Genomic DNA, 18,444 nt, shown 5'->3' on the forward strand with positions numbered 1-18,444 from the left:
AATAAGGGAACTCAGGGTGTTCCTGAATGGCTGAATTTGTGTTTTACTCTGTCATGGTAGTTTATGAAAAGCTCCTATGCAGTGGGAGCTGTTACTCTTGTTATGACTGTAAGAAAATGTTGTCAGCAAATGGTGACAAAAACAGAAAAATGTCTACAGGACATTTTGAATGCTGCTTAATGGTAAATTACAATTTAATAAGAACAGAACAACATATTATGGAATTATTTTAGTTCTGAAAGTTTTTAATTATTTTGCATTCAAATAATAATTTGAATCAGACATTCTTCAAACAAAAGATACATTGAATGGTATTTTCAGGATTTTAAAACACAAGGAATGTCTACCTGGAGTACATTTTGTTCAAAGTAATTTTAGGAAAAAACAAATGAACTTTTAAAAAAAATTAGACTTTAATTACATTCTGCTTCTTTTAATTATTTCAGTGAATTATTCTCAAGCTAACAAAAGATTGGGAAAGAAAGAAGAGAAAGAATGGCTTGCATTTGTATAGTGTCTCATTACTCAAACAAGCCAAAGTGCTTTACAACAAATTGCATCTTGAAGTGTGTTCACCATGCTATTTTAACAGGGAGAACTTTGTATAAAAAACTTGCTCATTAATTAGGTGTGGGTGCTGGCCTTGCCAGTAATTCTTACATGCAGTGAATCAATTAAAAAAAAATTAGGCAAAAGAAATAGTAAATAGGACAATGGTTCAGCAGAGGGGAATCTTCAAATGAGCAATTTGAGCCCCTTAATGAACATATGTGCTATTATTTAACAGCTGATCAGTTATGTTTCTCTCTCTAATCCTAGTACTTCTATGTTCTTTTCTCCAGCAAACATTTCTGACTACTATCACAGGCTTTTCACATTAAATCTATTGTCAGCTTCAGGGTAACTTAATAAGGTCTGTTAAGCGTCAGAATATAAGATCCAAAGATAAGAAACTACTTTGCTCCTCCTTAACAGTTGATCAGTGTGTTTCTTTCTCATTATTTCATACAGCTTGACCAGCAGGTCTACCAATTTAAATACTTATACATCAGTGAAAATACAAGGTAATTAGAGCATGGACTATTTATGTTCTTCTGTATTTTGAATCACTTCACCTCATTTTCCTAATCTGAACTGCCCAATTTTGAAATTCCGCACACATTCTGCCCCATCAGAAATGTGCTGTAATGTTCTGATGTACTTCTAAAAGTGAAAAAAGCCTCCACATTTCATTTTATCATTAGTATAGAGAAGGGTGGGAGGAATCAGTCGGGCATATTGCTAATTGTGTCAAAGATGCCAGATGTCATATCATTTGAAATGGTCTGTTAAGTGGAAAGAATAATCCTGTAGGTCATGGAAATTACACAGTGATATAAAAATATATGTATTGCAGTTATTTTTAAGCTATATTTGTTATTTTAGTATTAAGACTCTCTTGAACCTCTATACTAATCTATGATGATTACTCATTCATTGCTAATTTCCACATGAGAAATCACTATGGAAGGAGAAATGATCTATGAAAGGATGCCTGAGAGATAGATGCTGGTAACTGCATAAGTGACTATGACTGAAATGAAAATACCTTGATTTCATGCACAATGTTGTTGGTGGAGGCTTCTTTTGCTGAAGAAAGCCAAAACTGCATTAAGTAATATATGTAAGTGCTTGGCTAACCAATGAGATGTGGCAGAATGTAAGAAGCAGGAGTAGACCATACGTCTCTTTGAGCTTGCTCCACTGTTCAATATGATCATGGGTGATCTTCAGCCTCAACTCCATTTCCCACCCACTCCTGCTATCTCTCGACTCTCTGACAGAATAAAAGCCAGTCTACCTCAGTCTTGATGTCAATGATCGAGCATCCACAATCTTTTGTGGTAGACAATTCCAAAGATTCACAACCCTCCGAGTGAAGAATATTATCCTCATTTCAGTCCTAAATGATCAACGTGATCCAATGTAACTCATCTATTTAAGAAAATAAACTAGATTTCTATATAACAGTTGATTTTACATAATTTGAGAGAACACTAAGAATACATAATCTGAGATCACATTGATTAGCTTTTGAAATGTTGGCTTAATCAGCAGTCAGCAGAGATTTAATAAAGGCATATCCTGCTAATGACAGAACTGCAATAGGATTTCCAGAGGACATTTGATAAGATGTCTCATGAGACTTATTCCAAAAGGTCCAGATATATGATGAGTGAAAACAGAACAACATAGATACAAAATATTTTGACAGACAGGAAACAAAGAGTAAAGATCAACGTATATTGCTCCTATAGGAGAGAGGTTACAGGTGTTGTACCTAGGCGGTAGCATTGTATTCATATGTTTTTTACCTTTCTCATAAATGGACCTGGGTTTAATTGAGTATGGTGATTTTTAAAAAATAGTGGGTACTGTATAAGACATCAGGGCATAGACAGATCAGTGGAATAATTGGAAGGTGGTAGATACAGTTTCATGCCAAGAAGTGTAAGATAATGTAATTGGGAGGGAAAACAAGTTATGGATTCAATTCAGTGGAAAAATTTTGAAGGGTGTGGAAGAATAGAGAATCCTTAGGTTTTCAAATATGTTAATTCCTGAAAGTTAACATGCCTGTTGATAATAAAGCTATAGAAAACAGCCAATGGCATAGTAGCTTTTATAAATTTCAGCACAGAGTATATGGAAAAGAGGCTACGATAAATTTCTGCAAGTGAATGTGCAATACCACAGGTACAATTTTATTTAATAGAACAGATATTAAATTCTTGAAGAGCATATACATATTCACCATTTATCAGGAATGAGAAAAATAATTATGAGCTGAGACTTGACATGTTGGGTATATTTCTACTGGAATTGATAAGGTTAATTAGAGATTCAATGGAGATTTTTAATTCAAGAAAGGGTTGTGACAGGGCAGATCGGGCAAAAACATGAAAGACCATTAAGTGAAAATTGTTGCGAAAGGAGGTTAGGAGAACTTTCTTTATGCAAAGGGTTACTGGAACGAATGTTTGTTGCTGAGTCACTGAGACAGTCACCTGTATTCTGCCTTTTACAGAAAGAATTTATAAGCATCTTAAATGAAGGGAAATTCAACATTATGGACATATAGGATAGTGGGATCAATTATAGATTGCACTAGCAATGAGCCATAGACATAAGTCTTGAATCTCTTAAGGACAATTTGAACTGCTGTAACATTCTTTAACTGTTCTATCCTTTTAGGTTTGACTTAAATGCACTATTCATCTCCACCACTATTCTACTCTTTAGATCTATCCAAATCATCACTTGCTAATGAACTGATCTAGGAAAATTGGTTGCAACTTCCATTTGAGTTTGTCTGAAACCAGTCAATAGCTGTTTGGGCAATAATATGCAAAAGAGGAAAAGCTAGGCTACCAAGGGTACTATTATTCTGAAAGCCCTTTCTAGTCTCCTTGTGCTAATACATTTGTTGCATTCGTACAATACACATTTCAATTAATCTTAAATACTTGGGTCCATATTGAATTTAATTTGCTATTTGTCTGCCCAATTGTATAACTGATCTAAATCTTTCTGTAATTACTATTAATTTGTTAATTCTCTCTCTTTAGGAGTGATTTCAAATTTGAAAAGGATACAATTGGTTTTGCAAACAGATTATTCATGCAGATTAGATCTATAGAGGTTTTGATTTGATTTGATTTATTGTCACATGTATTAGTATACAGTGAAAAGTATTGTTTCTTGCGCACTATACAGACAAAACATACCAGAGAAGGAAAGGAGAGAGTGCAAAATGTAGTACTACAGTCATAGATTGGGTACAGAGAAAGATCAACTAATGCGAGGTGGGTCCATTCAAAAGTCTGATCACAGCAGGGAAGAAGCTGTCCGTTTGGTACATGACCTCAGACTTCTGTATCTTTTTCCCGACGGAAAAAGGTAGAAGCGAGCATGTCTGGGGTGCGTGGGGTCCTTAATGGAGTTTAAGAGGGCCTCTGTGCAGGATTCTACTTAACACTTCTTCCAATCTAAGAACTTTCAAGAGTACCTTCTCTTTTACTATCTTTACTAACCTTTTAAATGCTATCTTCGATTCCCATGGCTTTTAAGTGTTTAATTAGAAATCTTTCATTGGGAGAGCCAGGCCTTAGTTTGAGGTCAGACTTCTTATAACTGACTACAAAGCCTCTCTCCTGGAGTGAAGAAACAATCTGCTGGACTGCAGTGTCCTTAGACTCCTGATGTAGATATAATAGGCTAGATTTCCAGATACTAAAGGCAAACACCTAATGGAGATGCTGGGTGCTTCTGAAGGCGCCCAAAAGAGTTGAACCTGAAAAGAGTTCGGTGACAAGCTTAAATGGTAATATGAAAGTCATCAGTTTTTAAATCTATAACATCCAATTAGTTCACTGGACATATCACCTGAACAAAAGTGCTTCAGAAAAAGCAACCTGTCATCTCATAAATTGATGGATGTAGGACCTCTGCGCATAGCCCGTAAACTATCCCTCATTGTCCTTTTTGTAATCTTTAGCAGGGTTTATTTAGCACCTCATCTTCCTCCAACAATTCTCCATGGTCATCCAGTTGGGATCTACTTCCATTCTTGTTTAATTGCAGCCAGGATATCATTTGCAATGGGTTTTCTCCCAATCATTATGTCTGATGTCACCAAGGATTTATCTTTGGCCCCGCCTTTTTCTCATGTATATGCTGCCACTCAGAGATATCTTCAGAAAGCAGAGTTAATTTCCACATTATGTTGACAACACCAAGCTCTACCTTGCCACCACTTCTCTTAATGTTGCGAATATGATCAGATTTCTTATTCAACATCCAGTACTGCATGAGCAGAAATTTCCTCTAATTAAATACTAGGAATACTGAAACCATTGTTTTGAGTGCCTGCTCCAAACTCCATCCCTGGCTACAGCCTCAAACTAAACTAAACACCAACCTTGGGTGTCACTCTGATCAGATGAGCTTCTGAACACATATTTATGCCATCACTAAAACTGCCTATTTCCACCTCCATAATGTAGCCTGACTCTGCCCCTGCCTAAGCTCATTTGCTTTTGATTCATGCCTTTCTTCCCTCCACACTTGACTATTCCAAAGCATTCCTGACACTTCTCCCACATCCTATCCTGGTCTCTAAACCTGAGGTCATGCAAAAGTCTATACCCATGTCCTAACTTACACCAAGTCCCATTCCCCACAGCTATGCCAGCTGATATGCTGGCTCCCAGTCTTGCAACATATTGGGGGCGATTCTTCTCCCAGCCCACTGCACTGCTCTAGTTGATTTTAATTTATTTGCTACAGTGAAAGTATTAAAACTTGAAATCTTATGCGATTCTTTTAAGTCTGTCATTAGGAATTCAATTCTCTTTTTAAATGTGAAGAATATCTACAGGGATGTATTTGAATCAAATTCTTTCAGCATAACATTCAGTATTTGCTAACTAAAACAACAATAGTGTGCATTTATAAAATATCTTTAGCATGAAAAAGTCTCAAGGCATTTCACAGGAGCATGATCGGACTGAAAAAGATGTCAACCAATGAAGCATTATTAGAAGGGGTAGCCAAAAGCCTGGTCAGAGAGACGGATTTTAAGGAGGATCTTAAAAGATGAGGGAGAAAGAGGTTTAGGTAGAGAACTACAATGCAGAAGTCTAGATGGCTGAAAACAAGCCAGCCAAAAGTGGAGTGAAGAGATGGTGGGGAATGCACAAGAGATGAGCAGAGTTTGGTGGGTCAGCAAGATAGAGTTATAGGGTTAGAAAAGGGTATGGGGCAGAGCAATGAAATAATTTGAATATTGATGAGAACTTTAAATTGGAGCCATGGCGGCCCTTGGAGTTAATGCAGGATAATTAGGATTGGGGAGAAATCAGTTAATGGAACTTGATGTATTATCGGATAAGGGTAGTAGGGCTTTGGATGAGTTGAAGTTTACTGAGGGTGGAAAATTGGAGGTTGGTCAGGCAAGCAATGGAAGAGCTGAATCGGGAGATGACAAAGGCATGGATGAGCGCTTCAGCAACACATGACCTGATGCAGGATCGAGATGGACCATGTTAAAGTGGTGAAACAGGTTTTATGACTAAGAGAATATGGAGTTAAAGTTCAAATCAGGATCAAATTGAACACCAAGGTAGCAAACAGTCTGGTTCATATTGCACAGTGGCCAGAGAGGTGGAAGAATCTGTGTCAACAGCCTAATGTGACATTTGATCAGGACCATTTCAATGCTGTGGCAGGAATGGAAACCTGAGTGGAGGAATTGTATGTGGGGTTGTAGGAAATATATGGATGGACTTGGAAGGAAAGAACAGGTTCAGGACTATGATTGGGTTAAGTAGCTGAAAACAATAAAGGAAAACAGACAATGGTTGCAAGTGAGTCACCGCTCAGAAAGGTGCCTGGAAAAGTACAAATCTGCAGAGAGCTACTAAAAAATACTGGGTGAGTGAACATGGCAAATTTTGTATATTTTGAAATCCCATCTCAAGTACACTGGACAGTGATATGTGGAAAAATTGGCAGCTTTTCCACTTAAAATGGCAAAACCAAGAGATTGCAACAGGCTCAAGAGTAGCCACACTACTAACACTCCTGGGGAAGGACTGCTACAAAGTGTATACTGCTTCAAATCTAACTGATGAGCAGCGAAAACAGACAGAAGTGATTTTGAATTTTTTGAGTGCATATTTGAACCCCAAGTGAAGATGACATATGAACCATATATATTCAATAACAGAGTCCAGGGTGAAAACGAGACGAATGAACAGTACAGTACGTGACTGCAATTACTCAGCTGGCAGAATCATGTAAATTCGGACAGTTAAAAGATAATCTGATTGAAGAGAAATTAGTCTTGGGCATGAGAGACACCTCAGTGAGAACCAGTCTTCTTGTTCTGAGGGACCAATGCGAAAAAATGCGATTGACATGTGTCAGAATGAGGAATTTGTGAAAATATGAATGGAATGGAAGAGTAGATCAAGTGATACATTATGCTGAGACACAGTTCATGCCAATAGACTGGAGCCATCACAAAGAGAAGGATGCACTGTTTAAAAATTCATTCTGGGATGTGGGCATCGCTGGTAGGACCAGCATTTATTGTCCATCTGTAATTGCCCTTGAACTGAGTGGCTTGCAAGGCCATTTCAGAATCAATCACATTGCTATGGATCTGGAGTCACATGTAAGCCAGACCAGATAAGGATGGCAGATTCCTTCCTTAAAGGACATTAGTGAACCAGATGGGTTTTTACGACAATCAACAACAGTTTCATGGTGATCATTAGGCCTTTAATTCCAGGTTTTTATTGAATTCACATTTCACCAACTGCCATGGTGGAATTCTAACCCTGGTTTCGACAGCATTACCCTGGGTCTCTGGATTACCAATTCAGTAACAATACCACTGCACCAACACATTCCCATGAATACTGTGGACTAGTGCATGCACAGCAAAGGATTGGCCAGAATGGGGAAAGCAGTGTTTCAACAGTCAGAAGCAGACTCATTTTGCACACATGTTTGTCTCGAAAGAAGCAAAGCAAGCCTCTACAGATGGCCAAAGGAGAGCTACCAACAGGTGAGTTTGATGAAAAATTATACATGATACAACAGGTTGGTTCAGTCAAATCTATAGGGAACAAATGGTTTCTGACTGTTACAATGATGGCCACAGAGAGGGTGTATCAAGCAAACAGCATGCAACATAATGACCTCCACAGATCTTTGTGAAGTGGCTCAACATGGAGATCCAAAAACAAAGTCGCCAAAAGATTGAAGCTATATGACAGCAAGATATTTGTACCGAAAGGACAGCCCAATAAAATGACAAAATGATCTTGAGTTCCAGATCATAGATGGGATGCAATGGTCACTTATCTCAGCTGGAGCAAGTCTAAAGCTTGGGCTGGTAACCCAACAGAAAAAGGGCAACAAAAGAAACCAGAGAAAATGCAGAGAAAGAATCCAAAGGGAAGGAAACAAAACACTCAGAGAAAGGGAGACAGAAAACCCCAGAAAGAGAGTGACAATATCCAAGTAAACCAAAAGATGGTTGCAAACCATGTCAGTGCATGAAATGTATGAGTGGAAGGTAAATGGCGTAGTTCTATAGGAAAATGTTCAAACTAGAACTGCACCGGAAGATTTGTAGGATAAGATTCCAGCTGTGAATATACCAGTGCAGACACACAAAAAACTTTAGTCTTCAATAAACCAAGCTGTGTGAGATCGGAACAAACACATTTCAGAAATGCACACAGGCACCAGGAGGAAAGAATGACCCACAGTTGGCAACTCAAAGTTGGAGTTGAAAAAAAACTCAACCGGATATACAGTAACAGTCGCAGGCATATGTGCCCAACTAGCAAAGCTGTTCCTTCACCATCATAGTTAAGGGATGTCAACAGCTGTACAGAGTATGGAACTACCATAAATCCCAGAGTTTCATGAGTCCCCAACAACTGCAAAGGAACAACAACAGTCACCAAGGCAACAAGGACCAAGTGAACAACACTCTCTGGACAGGGGACATCACCCAGATGAACAGCCAATGTCATCATTCCATTAAGAGACCAGCACAGTTTAAAGATTGTGTGTGCTATGCATGCACAGAGACTGAGAGTAGAACAAACATTTGTTAATGCATGAGAACTATGGGTATGTAGTGTATAACTTAGGTAACTCTCAGTCACACAGGACTGTGCATGCAAGTGTGTCCAGATCAACACATTTGGCTTTCTGTAGTCATGTGACTATGCAATGAGGTTGCCTCTGGAAATAGACATCTTAAGAGGAGTTCAATAAAGCCTCTCACAAGACACTGAAGACTGCTGTCCCTATAAGTGAAACAGACGCAAAAGAATAAAAGAACTAAATGTTAATGACAAGGAATTTAATGAGCTCCTTGCATTTTGTTGGTGGTGAGAAGAGAAAGAGAAGGGAAAAGTGTTTACTAAGATTGTTTGTAGTAATGGCAAACTAAAAACATCCTTTAAAGATAGAACACGAGAGCAGTTATTAGCTATATTTTGCCGCATATAATCAGGTTTAGTGGTTTCAGAGATTCTAGTTTCTTAAAACTTACTGATCACTTATCATTTATATGAAAGTGTATCCTATGTTTGCAGTTAGCTGCTCTGGGTCCAGAGAGGGAAGGTGGGACTGGAAAAAAAACAGATAGAGGGGCAATCAAGATAGGGAAGGAAACAACTGGGAAGAGTCTGGCAACAGTCCACAGCATTGAAGTTGACTTGAGAGGACATTTGTGTCACATGGCTCCATGTTCCGAAACATAATTTCTTACAAAATGTAATCCTTTTGGTGGCCATCTCCAGCAGTTACTTTAAGGACCACTGGCTAGCTTGCATATAAGACCGCAAAGAGAACTTTAGACAGGCAACAGGCTGCTTGTTAGCCTCTTTTGCTGCTTTCTCCAGTGCGGCAGGCAGCACACCTCTGCTGTTTAAAGAGTCTGTATCAGACACTGAAACTTCTGTGCTTGAATAACGGCTGCGGTTCCATCAAATCGTTTGGTTGATGTATTTTGAGAACTTGGCAGTCTTAGAGGGTAGGCTTTAGGTCTTGTAAGGGTGAGATTAGACTGGTTCAGTTGGTTCCGTTTGTAGAACACTTTGTGCTTTCTTTACAGTCAGGGAGTTTTTGCCACATGGCTTGTGTGTCCACCTTGAATGCATGGCTAAACCTGGCTGTGCCTACAAACTTTTGGGATCTTAAAAAATCAGCTCATTGATTTGTACGTATCATTGTTGCTTTTTGCCTTTTCTCTTTCTATAGTTCTCCCTCTGGTATTCTCACTACACTTCTCTACTATTCTCTTCTTGCATTCACTTTATTTGTATGTGTGTCTCTTTCTTATTTTGTGATGCTTCCTTTGTCATTCCAGTGATCTCTGTCAACCGCATTCTTTTGTTTCAGTGATCTGGAATGGTATCCTTGTCTCCAAGTGTTTTTCTCATTAATATTATAGCAGTCGGTATTAGGACCCAGAGCTGAGAAATGGCACAAAAGGGAGAATGGGAAGTGGCCTAAGCTGATAACAGATACAGTGGATGACGGACTTGTAAGAGTGTGCTTGCCCTTTGTTTTCTATGCATATTGTCACCATATTAGGTTGAGGTTGCTCCCTATGTCACTGGATACTGTAGCTTGATTGTAGCTTTTACTTCTGTGTGGGGAGGATATGATGGAATAAGTGGAAATTTGAATGGGGATGTTTTTCAGTACGTTTTTGTGAATTACTTACATTTATGTCAAGATTATCTTTAGGGCTAACACAAGTATGTACATGACAGGAAAGGACATCATGGTAAATCTGACTGGTATCAAAGTTCAATAAATATCCCTGTGGATACAAGAAATCAAGGTGGATGATAAGCTGTCATGGAAGTTGCTTGTGCGAATTATATTTTTGCTGCACTGTACTGCACGGACGTTTTTATGCTGAAGTTTTTGGCGCTGGAGCAAGAAGGGTATATGCAATGTTACTGTCCAACCGAAGTATAAAATAAACAACTGAAAATTATAAGAATGGTCTAACTAGAAAAGATCAAAATTGACAGAATTAATTCAGAAAACACTAATTAGAATGTGCAATAAGGCACAACAGTTTTCATTAGATAAAATTAATCTCTGGATTTTCCAAACCAATTCCAAAGTAAAAAAAATACCCTAATACATATTACTAAGATAGTTCTATTGCTGGCAGCAGTGAATTCAAAGTTAATAATTTACCAGTAGCATCATATCTGATTACTAATATTTTCAGGTAGCTCGCACTACTTTACATTCCATTTGTTCCGCACCTTAACTGGAATGTTCTCAATGGGGTGATACTGATGGATGATAGCACATAAATTCAGTTTTGCACTCAATATTTAGAGAGTACGACTATGTTAGGTGCTGTCTTTTGTATGAGATGTCAACTAATGCTGCTGCTCAGATCGATGGAAAAATGTGGTACAACTCAAAGGAAAATAGGGAACTTTTCTAGTCCCAACCAATAGTTTTCATTGAACCAAAAATACTGTTATTAACAGTGTAATCAAATAAAATGGTTCATCTTCAATGACTAAAAACATTTTGGAAGAATGTGTGTTTTAAAAGACACTGGCCGTAATTCTCTGGCCATTCACGCCCGCAAGATTTTCTGGGCCAGCTGCAGCGAACGAGATTTGGCTGAGCGCCAAATTCTCCATCCTCACTTGCAGTGGCAGTGGGACGTGAACGGTCCGGGAATTCTGGCCACTGTCTCTTAAAGGGTTAACGCAGGACTCTTACTGCTATTCCTGGAGGAAAAAAACCATCCTACTAGATAAAAAAGGGTAATTAAGCAGTTTTAAAGAATCTCAAAACCTCTGGATCCTGGTGGACTACAAACAAAAGGGTCCAACGTAGTTTATGGCTCTGAAAAATCAAACATGCCCAGAAAACTATGTTTCAAAGTTGGTTTTGCTTCAAGAAGAAGAAGGAGCAATTGCTTGTGAAAAGATGACAGCAGCTATTTTGCAGCCCAGAGCCAGTCCACAACTGGAAGGGATTGATTATAAGCTACTAAGTTGTTCTATATGCTTGAAAAGAGGACCTGCAAACGTTCCTTAAGCCTGCCTAAAAAGCAGTGCAAGAGTGATTAAGTGTTTCACAGATCATTGCTAATAACCCAGATGCCATTTCAAGGGCACCGCCATCTATCCTTTTTCATTAGACCTCTGGCTCTTAACTTTTGGCAGAATTCCTCTTTTTTTTGGTATGTATGAGAGAGACTTAGGGTGTCCTGAAAGAGTAATTAGTATTCTTTTATATTTCCTACTGTATATTAATAGAACATAGAACATAGAACATAGAACATTACAGCGCAGAACAGGCCCTTCGGCCCACGATGTTGCACCGACCAGTTAAAAAAAAAAAAACTGTGACCCTCCAACCTAAACCAATTTCTTTTCGTCCATGAACCTATCTACGGATCTCTTAAACGCCCCCAAACTAGGCGCATTTACTACTGATGCTGGCAGGGCATTCCAATCCCTCACCACCCTCTGGGTAAAGAACCTACCCCTGACATCGGTTCTATAACTACCCCCCCTCAATTTAAAGCCATGCCCCCTCGTGCTGGATTTCTCCATCAGAGGAAAAAGGCTATCACTATCCACCCTATCTAAACCTCCAATCATCTTATATGTTTCAATAAGATCCCCTCTTAGCCGCCGCCTTTCCAGCGAAAACAATCCCAAATCCCTCAGCCTCTCCTCATAGGATCTCCCCTCCATACCAGGCAACATCCTGGTAAACCTCCTCTGCACCCTCTCCAAAGCCTCCACATCCTTCCTGTAATGTGGGGACCAGAACTGCACACAGTACTCCAAGTGCGGCCGCACCAGAGTTGTGTACAGTTGCAACATAACGCTACGACTCCTAAATTCAATCCCCCTACCAATAAACGCCAAGACACCATATGCCTTCTTAACAACCTTATCTACTTGATTCCCAACTTTCAGGGATCTATGCACACATACACCTAGATCCCTCTGCTCCTCCACACTATTCAAAGTCCTCCCGTTAGCCCTATACTCAACACATCTGTTATTCCTACCAAAGTGAATTACCTCACACTTCTCCGCATTAAACTCCATCCGCCACCTCTCGGCCCAACTTTGCAACCTGTCTAAGTCTTCCTGCAAACTACGACACCCTTCCTCACTGTCTACCACACCACCGACTTTGGTGTCATCAGCAAATTTGCTAATCCACCCAACTATACCCTCAATAAGCTCTGCCCTTCTATTTGATAAGACTAATTTTATAATATACTATTAAGTCTGTCGTTTATTGGAAGAAGCCTGGTTAAAGTTTCTTTTATCCTGAGTGACAGTAGCAAAAGTTGGCGATTTTGATGAGTGAATCAAACTTTTAAACTAATGGTATGACCTGTGGAGTGCTGGAGCTAGTCAAATTACGCACTCCTCCCATCGCAGTGGTAACAATACCAAAAACAAATCAGATCATTCACCCATTTGCTGCTTGTGAGACCTCCCCATGTGCAGATTGGCTGTCATTTCCACCTGCATAACAGAGAATACAGTTCAAAAGTAATCCATTAATTTTGTAGTGTCCTGGCATGTCTGAATGTGATATATAAATTCAAGTTCTTTTTTTGGGCCACTGCATATCATACCGTGATTACATCTATTGCAGAAGTTAGAACAGACATTTTGGTAAAATAGAAACCTGAAAGATAAACAACCTGTGAAGAAGAGAAGTAAATAATTAGAACTGCAGCAATAATAGAAACTGTGGTGGACTGTTTAGGCCTACAAACTTTCATAGATTGAAGATTATCCCCAGTTCAATATTGGGGAATGCAATGATTGGAAGACAAAATACAATCTTTGGGCTGGAGAAAAACAAACTGATGTAATTGCGCTTGTTCTTTATAAAAATATGGGAATAAAAACCACGTTACCTCACCCATCTTAACTAGCATGGCACAGGAGTGTTGATTTTTATGCATGTACCCTAATAAAGAAAGTATTTAGCTGTTTTCTTCAAAACCTTGGCTGATGCTAATTGGGCTTGCCAATTTGAGACCTAAAACACTGTGCTGGTGAAAAATAATAATTATGGCAACTGTAAAAACTGAAGAACCACTTTTCCTAATTTGCAATCTGTGGTAAGATTGAGGAACTGACCCAATTCAATATTAAGAAATGCAATGATTGGTGGACAAAATCCCAACTTTTAATTGGAAGAAACTGATGCATTTGCGCTTAAGCTTGGTATAAGAAGCAAAAGATGATCACTTGTCGTCGTTTATGCCAAACCTCATAATGCCATTTCATATGGTTGCTCCCTTATGACAAATGCATTGTTCCCAAACAGCACATTATTATCTTTTTTAATAGCTGCAGATTGTCAAGGAAAATTACATGTCAAATGGTTTTTGAAGAGTGAGGAGGCTTTTGAGCAGGTATGAAGTTGCAGCTTGTTATTTGCAATGAAATTGCTCTGGAATGATTTACATCATTAATGTCATTGCAATGGCCTAGCAGGGATGTGGACCTTCCAACTTTTAAGAAAAAAAATCAAATATAGAATGATATTATAAAGGGTGAATCTGAGATCTGGTGTTTTCGAATGAATGGCAACTCATGGCTTGCGTACTTGCGATCTTTCTGATTTGTTTCTTGTAAGCATCACTCCCTGCTTGGAGCACTGGATCACGAATGTCCTTTTTGGAAGAAATTTATTTCTTCCTAGATTTCCACTCCCTTTAAGTCAATTTTGATCATATAATCACAATGCACATAAGCTAATTTTATAAATACAAGTTATGAAGCCATTTTTGGCATCTCACAACCATGAAGTTAACAAAATGGCATTGAAGCTCTGAAATATATTTGACTATCATCCCAAGGGCAACTAATAAATTCACAATACATCATTAAGGAATTGTATCAATATTGGAGGATGTCTTCTGTAAATTGATTGAACCAAGCAAATTGGAATTTGCGCACTGGCCTTCCTGGGAATCTCATTCCTCCCACATTTTTTTCCTTTGATTAAAAATTGCATACTGGCTGAGAAATTTATAGTAGTTGCGCTTTTTTAAGAAATGGTCATTTATTTCCAAAAGCAATTATAGATCATGTTCCTTGAAAGTAGAAAGAAACTTAAGCAAGGAGTAAGGAGGGCTAAAAGAGGCCACGAAAAATCATTGGCCAGCTGGATTGAGGAAAATCCCAAAGCTTTTTATACATATATAAAGAGCAAGAGGGTAGCCAGGGAGAAGGTTGGCCCGCTCAAGGACAGGGGAAGGAATCTATGCGTGGAGCCAGAGGAAATGGGCGAGGTATTAAATGAGTAGTTTGTGTCAGTATTCACCAAAGAGAAGGACTTGGTGGATGATGAGTCTGGGAAAGGTGTGTAGATAGTTTGAGTCATGTTGAGATCAAAAAGGAGGTATTGGGGTTCTTGAGAAACATTAAGGTTGACAAGTCCCCAGGGCCTGACGGGATATACCCCAGAATAGTGAGAGAGGCAAAGGAAGAAATTGCAAGGGCCTGGAGAGAAATGTTTGTGTCCTCACTGGCTACAGGGGAAGTCCCAGAGGACTGGAGAATAGCCAATGTTGTTCCTCTATTTAAGAAGGGTAGCAAGAATAATCCAGGTAATTACAGGCTGGTGAGCCTTACGTCAGTGGTAGGGAAGTGGTAGAGAGGATTCGTCGAGAAACTTGGAAATAAGTGCATGTATTAGCGAGAGGCAACATGGTTTTGTGAAGGGAAGGTCGTGTGTCACTAACTTGATCGAGTTCTTCGAGGAAGTGGCGATGATGATTGATGAGGGTAGGGCAGTGGATGTTGTCTACATGGACTTCTGACAAGGTCCCTCATGGCAGACTGGTGCAAAAGATGAGGTCGCATGGGATCAGAGATGAGCTGGCAAGGTGGATACAGAACTGGCTCAGTCATAGAAGACAGAAGAGAGGATAGCAGTGGAAGGGGGCGTTTCTGAATGGAGGGCTGTGACAAGTGGTGTTCCTCAGGGATCAGTGCTGTTTGTAATATATATAAATGATTTGGAGGAAAATGTAACTGGTTTGATTAGTAAGTTTGCAGACGACACAAAGGTTGGTGGATTTGCGGATAGCAATGAGAACCATCAGAGGATATAGCAGGATATAGATCGGTTGGAGACTTGGGCGGAGAGATGGCGGATGGAGTTTAATCCGGACAAATGTGAGGTAATGCATTTTGGAAGGTCTAATACAGATAGGAAATATACAGTAAATGGAGTATTGATAGGCAGAGGGATCTGGGTATACAGGTACACAGGTCACTGAAAGTGGCAACGCAGATGGAGAAGGTAGTCAAGAAGGCATACGGCATGCTTGCCTTCATTGGCCGGGGCATTGAGTTTAAAGATTGGCAAGTCATGTTGCAGCTTTATAGAACCTTAGTTAGGCCGCACTTGGAATATAGTGTTCAATTCTGGTCGACACACTATCAGAAGGATGTGGAGGCTTTGGAGAGGGTACAGAAAAGATTTACCAGGATGTTGCCTGGCATGGAGGGCATTAGCTGAGGAGAGGTTGGAGAAACTTGGTTTGTTCTCACTGGAACGACAGAGGTTGAGGGGCGACCTGATAGAAGTCTACAAGATTATGAGGGGCATGGACAGAATGGAGAGTCAGAAGCTTTTTCCCCCAGGGTGGAAGACTCAATTACTAGGGGGCATAGGTTTAAGGTGCGAGGGGCAAGGTTTAAAGGAGATGTACGAGGCAAGTTTTTTTTTACACAGAGGGTGGTGGATGCCTGGAACTCGCTGCCGGGGGAGGTAGTGGAAGCATATATGATAGTGAGTTTTAACGGGCGTCTTAACAAATAGATGAATAGGATAGGAATAGAGGGATATGGTCCCCAGAAGGGTCGGGGGCTTTAGTTCAGTCCGGCAGCATGATCAGTGCAGGCTTGGAGGGCCAAAGGGCCTGTTCCTGTGCTGTAATTTCCTTTGTTCTTTGATTAACTTAAATCCAATGGGGCTGCACATCTGTTGACAAATTGAAACTATTATATGTAATATACAATGTAAATTACTCCATAACAGAAAATGTTTTGCCCGTATCTCAAGTAAAAATCAACTAAGGTTAAACAAGGCCACAAAGGCCTCTCCCCACCATATTATTTCATCCAATATTTCAGAACCTCAACAGGCTTCCAAAGTGCTGGATAGATACAGAGGAGACAGAAGTGGTCGCAATGATATATGGATATATTTGCAGGGCGCACAACTCAAGAAAGTCAAAAAAGGCATTTCATAATTGGCGCATGTTAAACAACAAATACTACGTTTTAAACAGTTTATCATTTAATGACAGAGATTAACATGAACAAAACATAATATCAGTAATAACACAGTCTTAAACAGAAGTAAAATCTACACAGCATTCCCCAGGATAATAGTTAAATTGACACACATTCACAAGCTGCCTTTTAAACCACAACTGAGAAATCACACTCGTCCAAATTTCCATCATCAATGATATTCAATTGTAATTGTGGATTAATTAGATTTCCTGTCTTCCCTCCACCCAGTATGTGGAACTTCTGAAAATCATTTGATATGGTTACAAAATTGTATCATTATGCTCCAACAAACTTCTATCTTTTGTAGGTGTCGGAAGCAAGTGCCTAGCAATAATTCCAATTTTATTGTATACCTTTTTCCTTTAAAAACACATCAATTTAACATAGAGTCTATAATCAGGAATTTGTAGTACTGAAATTTCTTAAGGCATAGAACTTTAACATACATTTTCTTTAACTTGTTCTGTCAAAGCTTTCATTTGCCATTAATTTTAATTTGTCCAACAATATTAGAAGTTGATGTAGAGTCAAAATTAACATGCAGTTCAAGCCACAACAAATTGAGAACTTGAACTGATAGCAGACCAAGCAAGTATCAGTGATAGGTTGGAATCAATTGTAAATGAGATTCTGTACTCAGGGAGGAAAAGACTGCCATAGCCAAAAGCTAGTTTTTAGGATTTACTGGTTGAATATTTAACGGGAATTACTTATAAATTATGTAATTTTAACCTGAGTCAGTGCACAGCACACTCCTACCAGAAATATGTTCACTTACTCATTAAATACCAAGTCTGGTGCAAAGTAGAGCATTCTGGAATTCACAATTCTATAGGATCTCCAACCCATTGCGAAGACCATAACTGCCATCCACGAATACTGTATGAGACTCATTTGGTCATCCACATGTAAATTGCGAAAACCTGCAGACAAGGAGCACTTCTGCTGAAATAATGTTAAATGATAGTATGCATTGATCAGTACACAGCTCGGCAAAGAACAGACCTTCTTAGCAGATAAACACAAAGAGCAAAATTAACAATGGCGCAAATGTGTGAATAGGTATTTGGAGTTTTGTGCACTAATCTCTGGCTCATGTGGTTAAATTGCAGTGCCACAATTGATCCAGACTGAATTCAAAATGTCTTCATCTTTTCACTTTATTATAAGCAGGTAAGTCTTAGTAAAGTCATCTTAGCTACATAAGTAATTTTTTACAGCAGCTTCTAACTAACAAATATTGTTACTGACAATTCCAATTCCCCATTGGGGGAAAAAAAAGATTGGTTAGGCATTGCTGTCAAGATAGTTAAGAATGCAAAATAGTAGTGCTTGTTGCTGCATCTGAACAATTTTCAAATTGCTTTAAAATCTATTGTGCGACTGCTAAAGCGCTAAATTTATGCGGTCAGGCAATTAACCAAGAATAGTGATTTGCTCACATTGCAACAGTAACATAATTTGCACAATGCATTCATTTCAATTGGATCTTATGCAGCTGCAGAGCTTGCTTCAAGAATGTTGGAAC

The 18,444-nt window shown here is 39.1% G+C and overlaps 1 protein-coding gene across 2 annotated transcripts in view; it reads right to left on the minus strand.

Annotated features, from left to right (window-relative positions):
* The window catches only part of ar (androgen receptor), a 243,486-nt gene that overhangs the window by 38,120 nt on the left and 186,922 nt on the right, over window positions 1-18,444 (minus strand). The window contains exon 5 of one of the 2 annotated variants that reach the window (XM_078211849.1): window positions 17,695-17,839. The exons of the other annotated variant lie outside the window; for it this stretch is intronic. Within the exon in view, the coding sequence (XP_078067975.1) occupies window positions 17,695-17,839 (145 nt within the window). The remainder of the gene's footprint in view (window positions 1-17,694; window positions 17,840-18,444) is intronic. 2 annotated transcript variants of the gene reach the window in all.

This window comes from Mustelus asterias, chromosome 4, assembly GCF_964213995.1.
Source record: "Mustelus asterias chromosome 4, sMusAst1.hap1.1, whole genome shotgun sequence".
In the NCBI taxonomy this organism is placed as follows: Eukaryota; Metazoa; Chordata; class Chondrichthyes; order Carcharhiniformes; family Triakidae; genus Mustelus; species Mustelus asterias.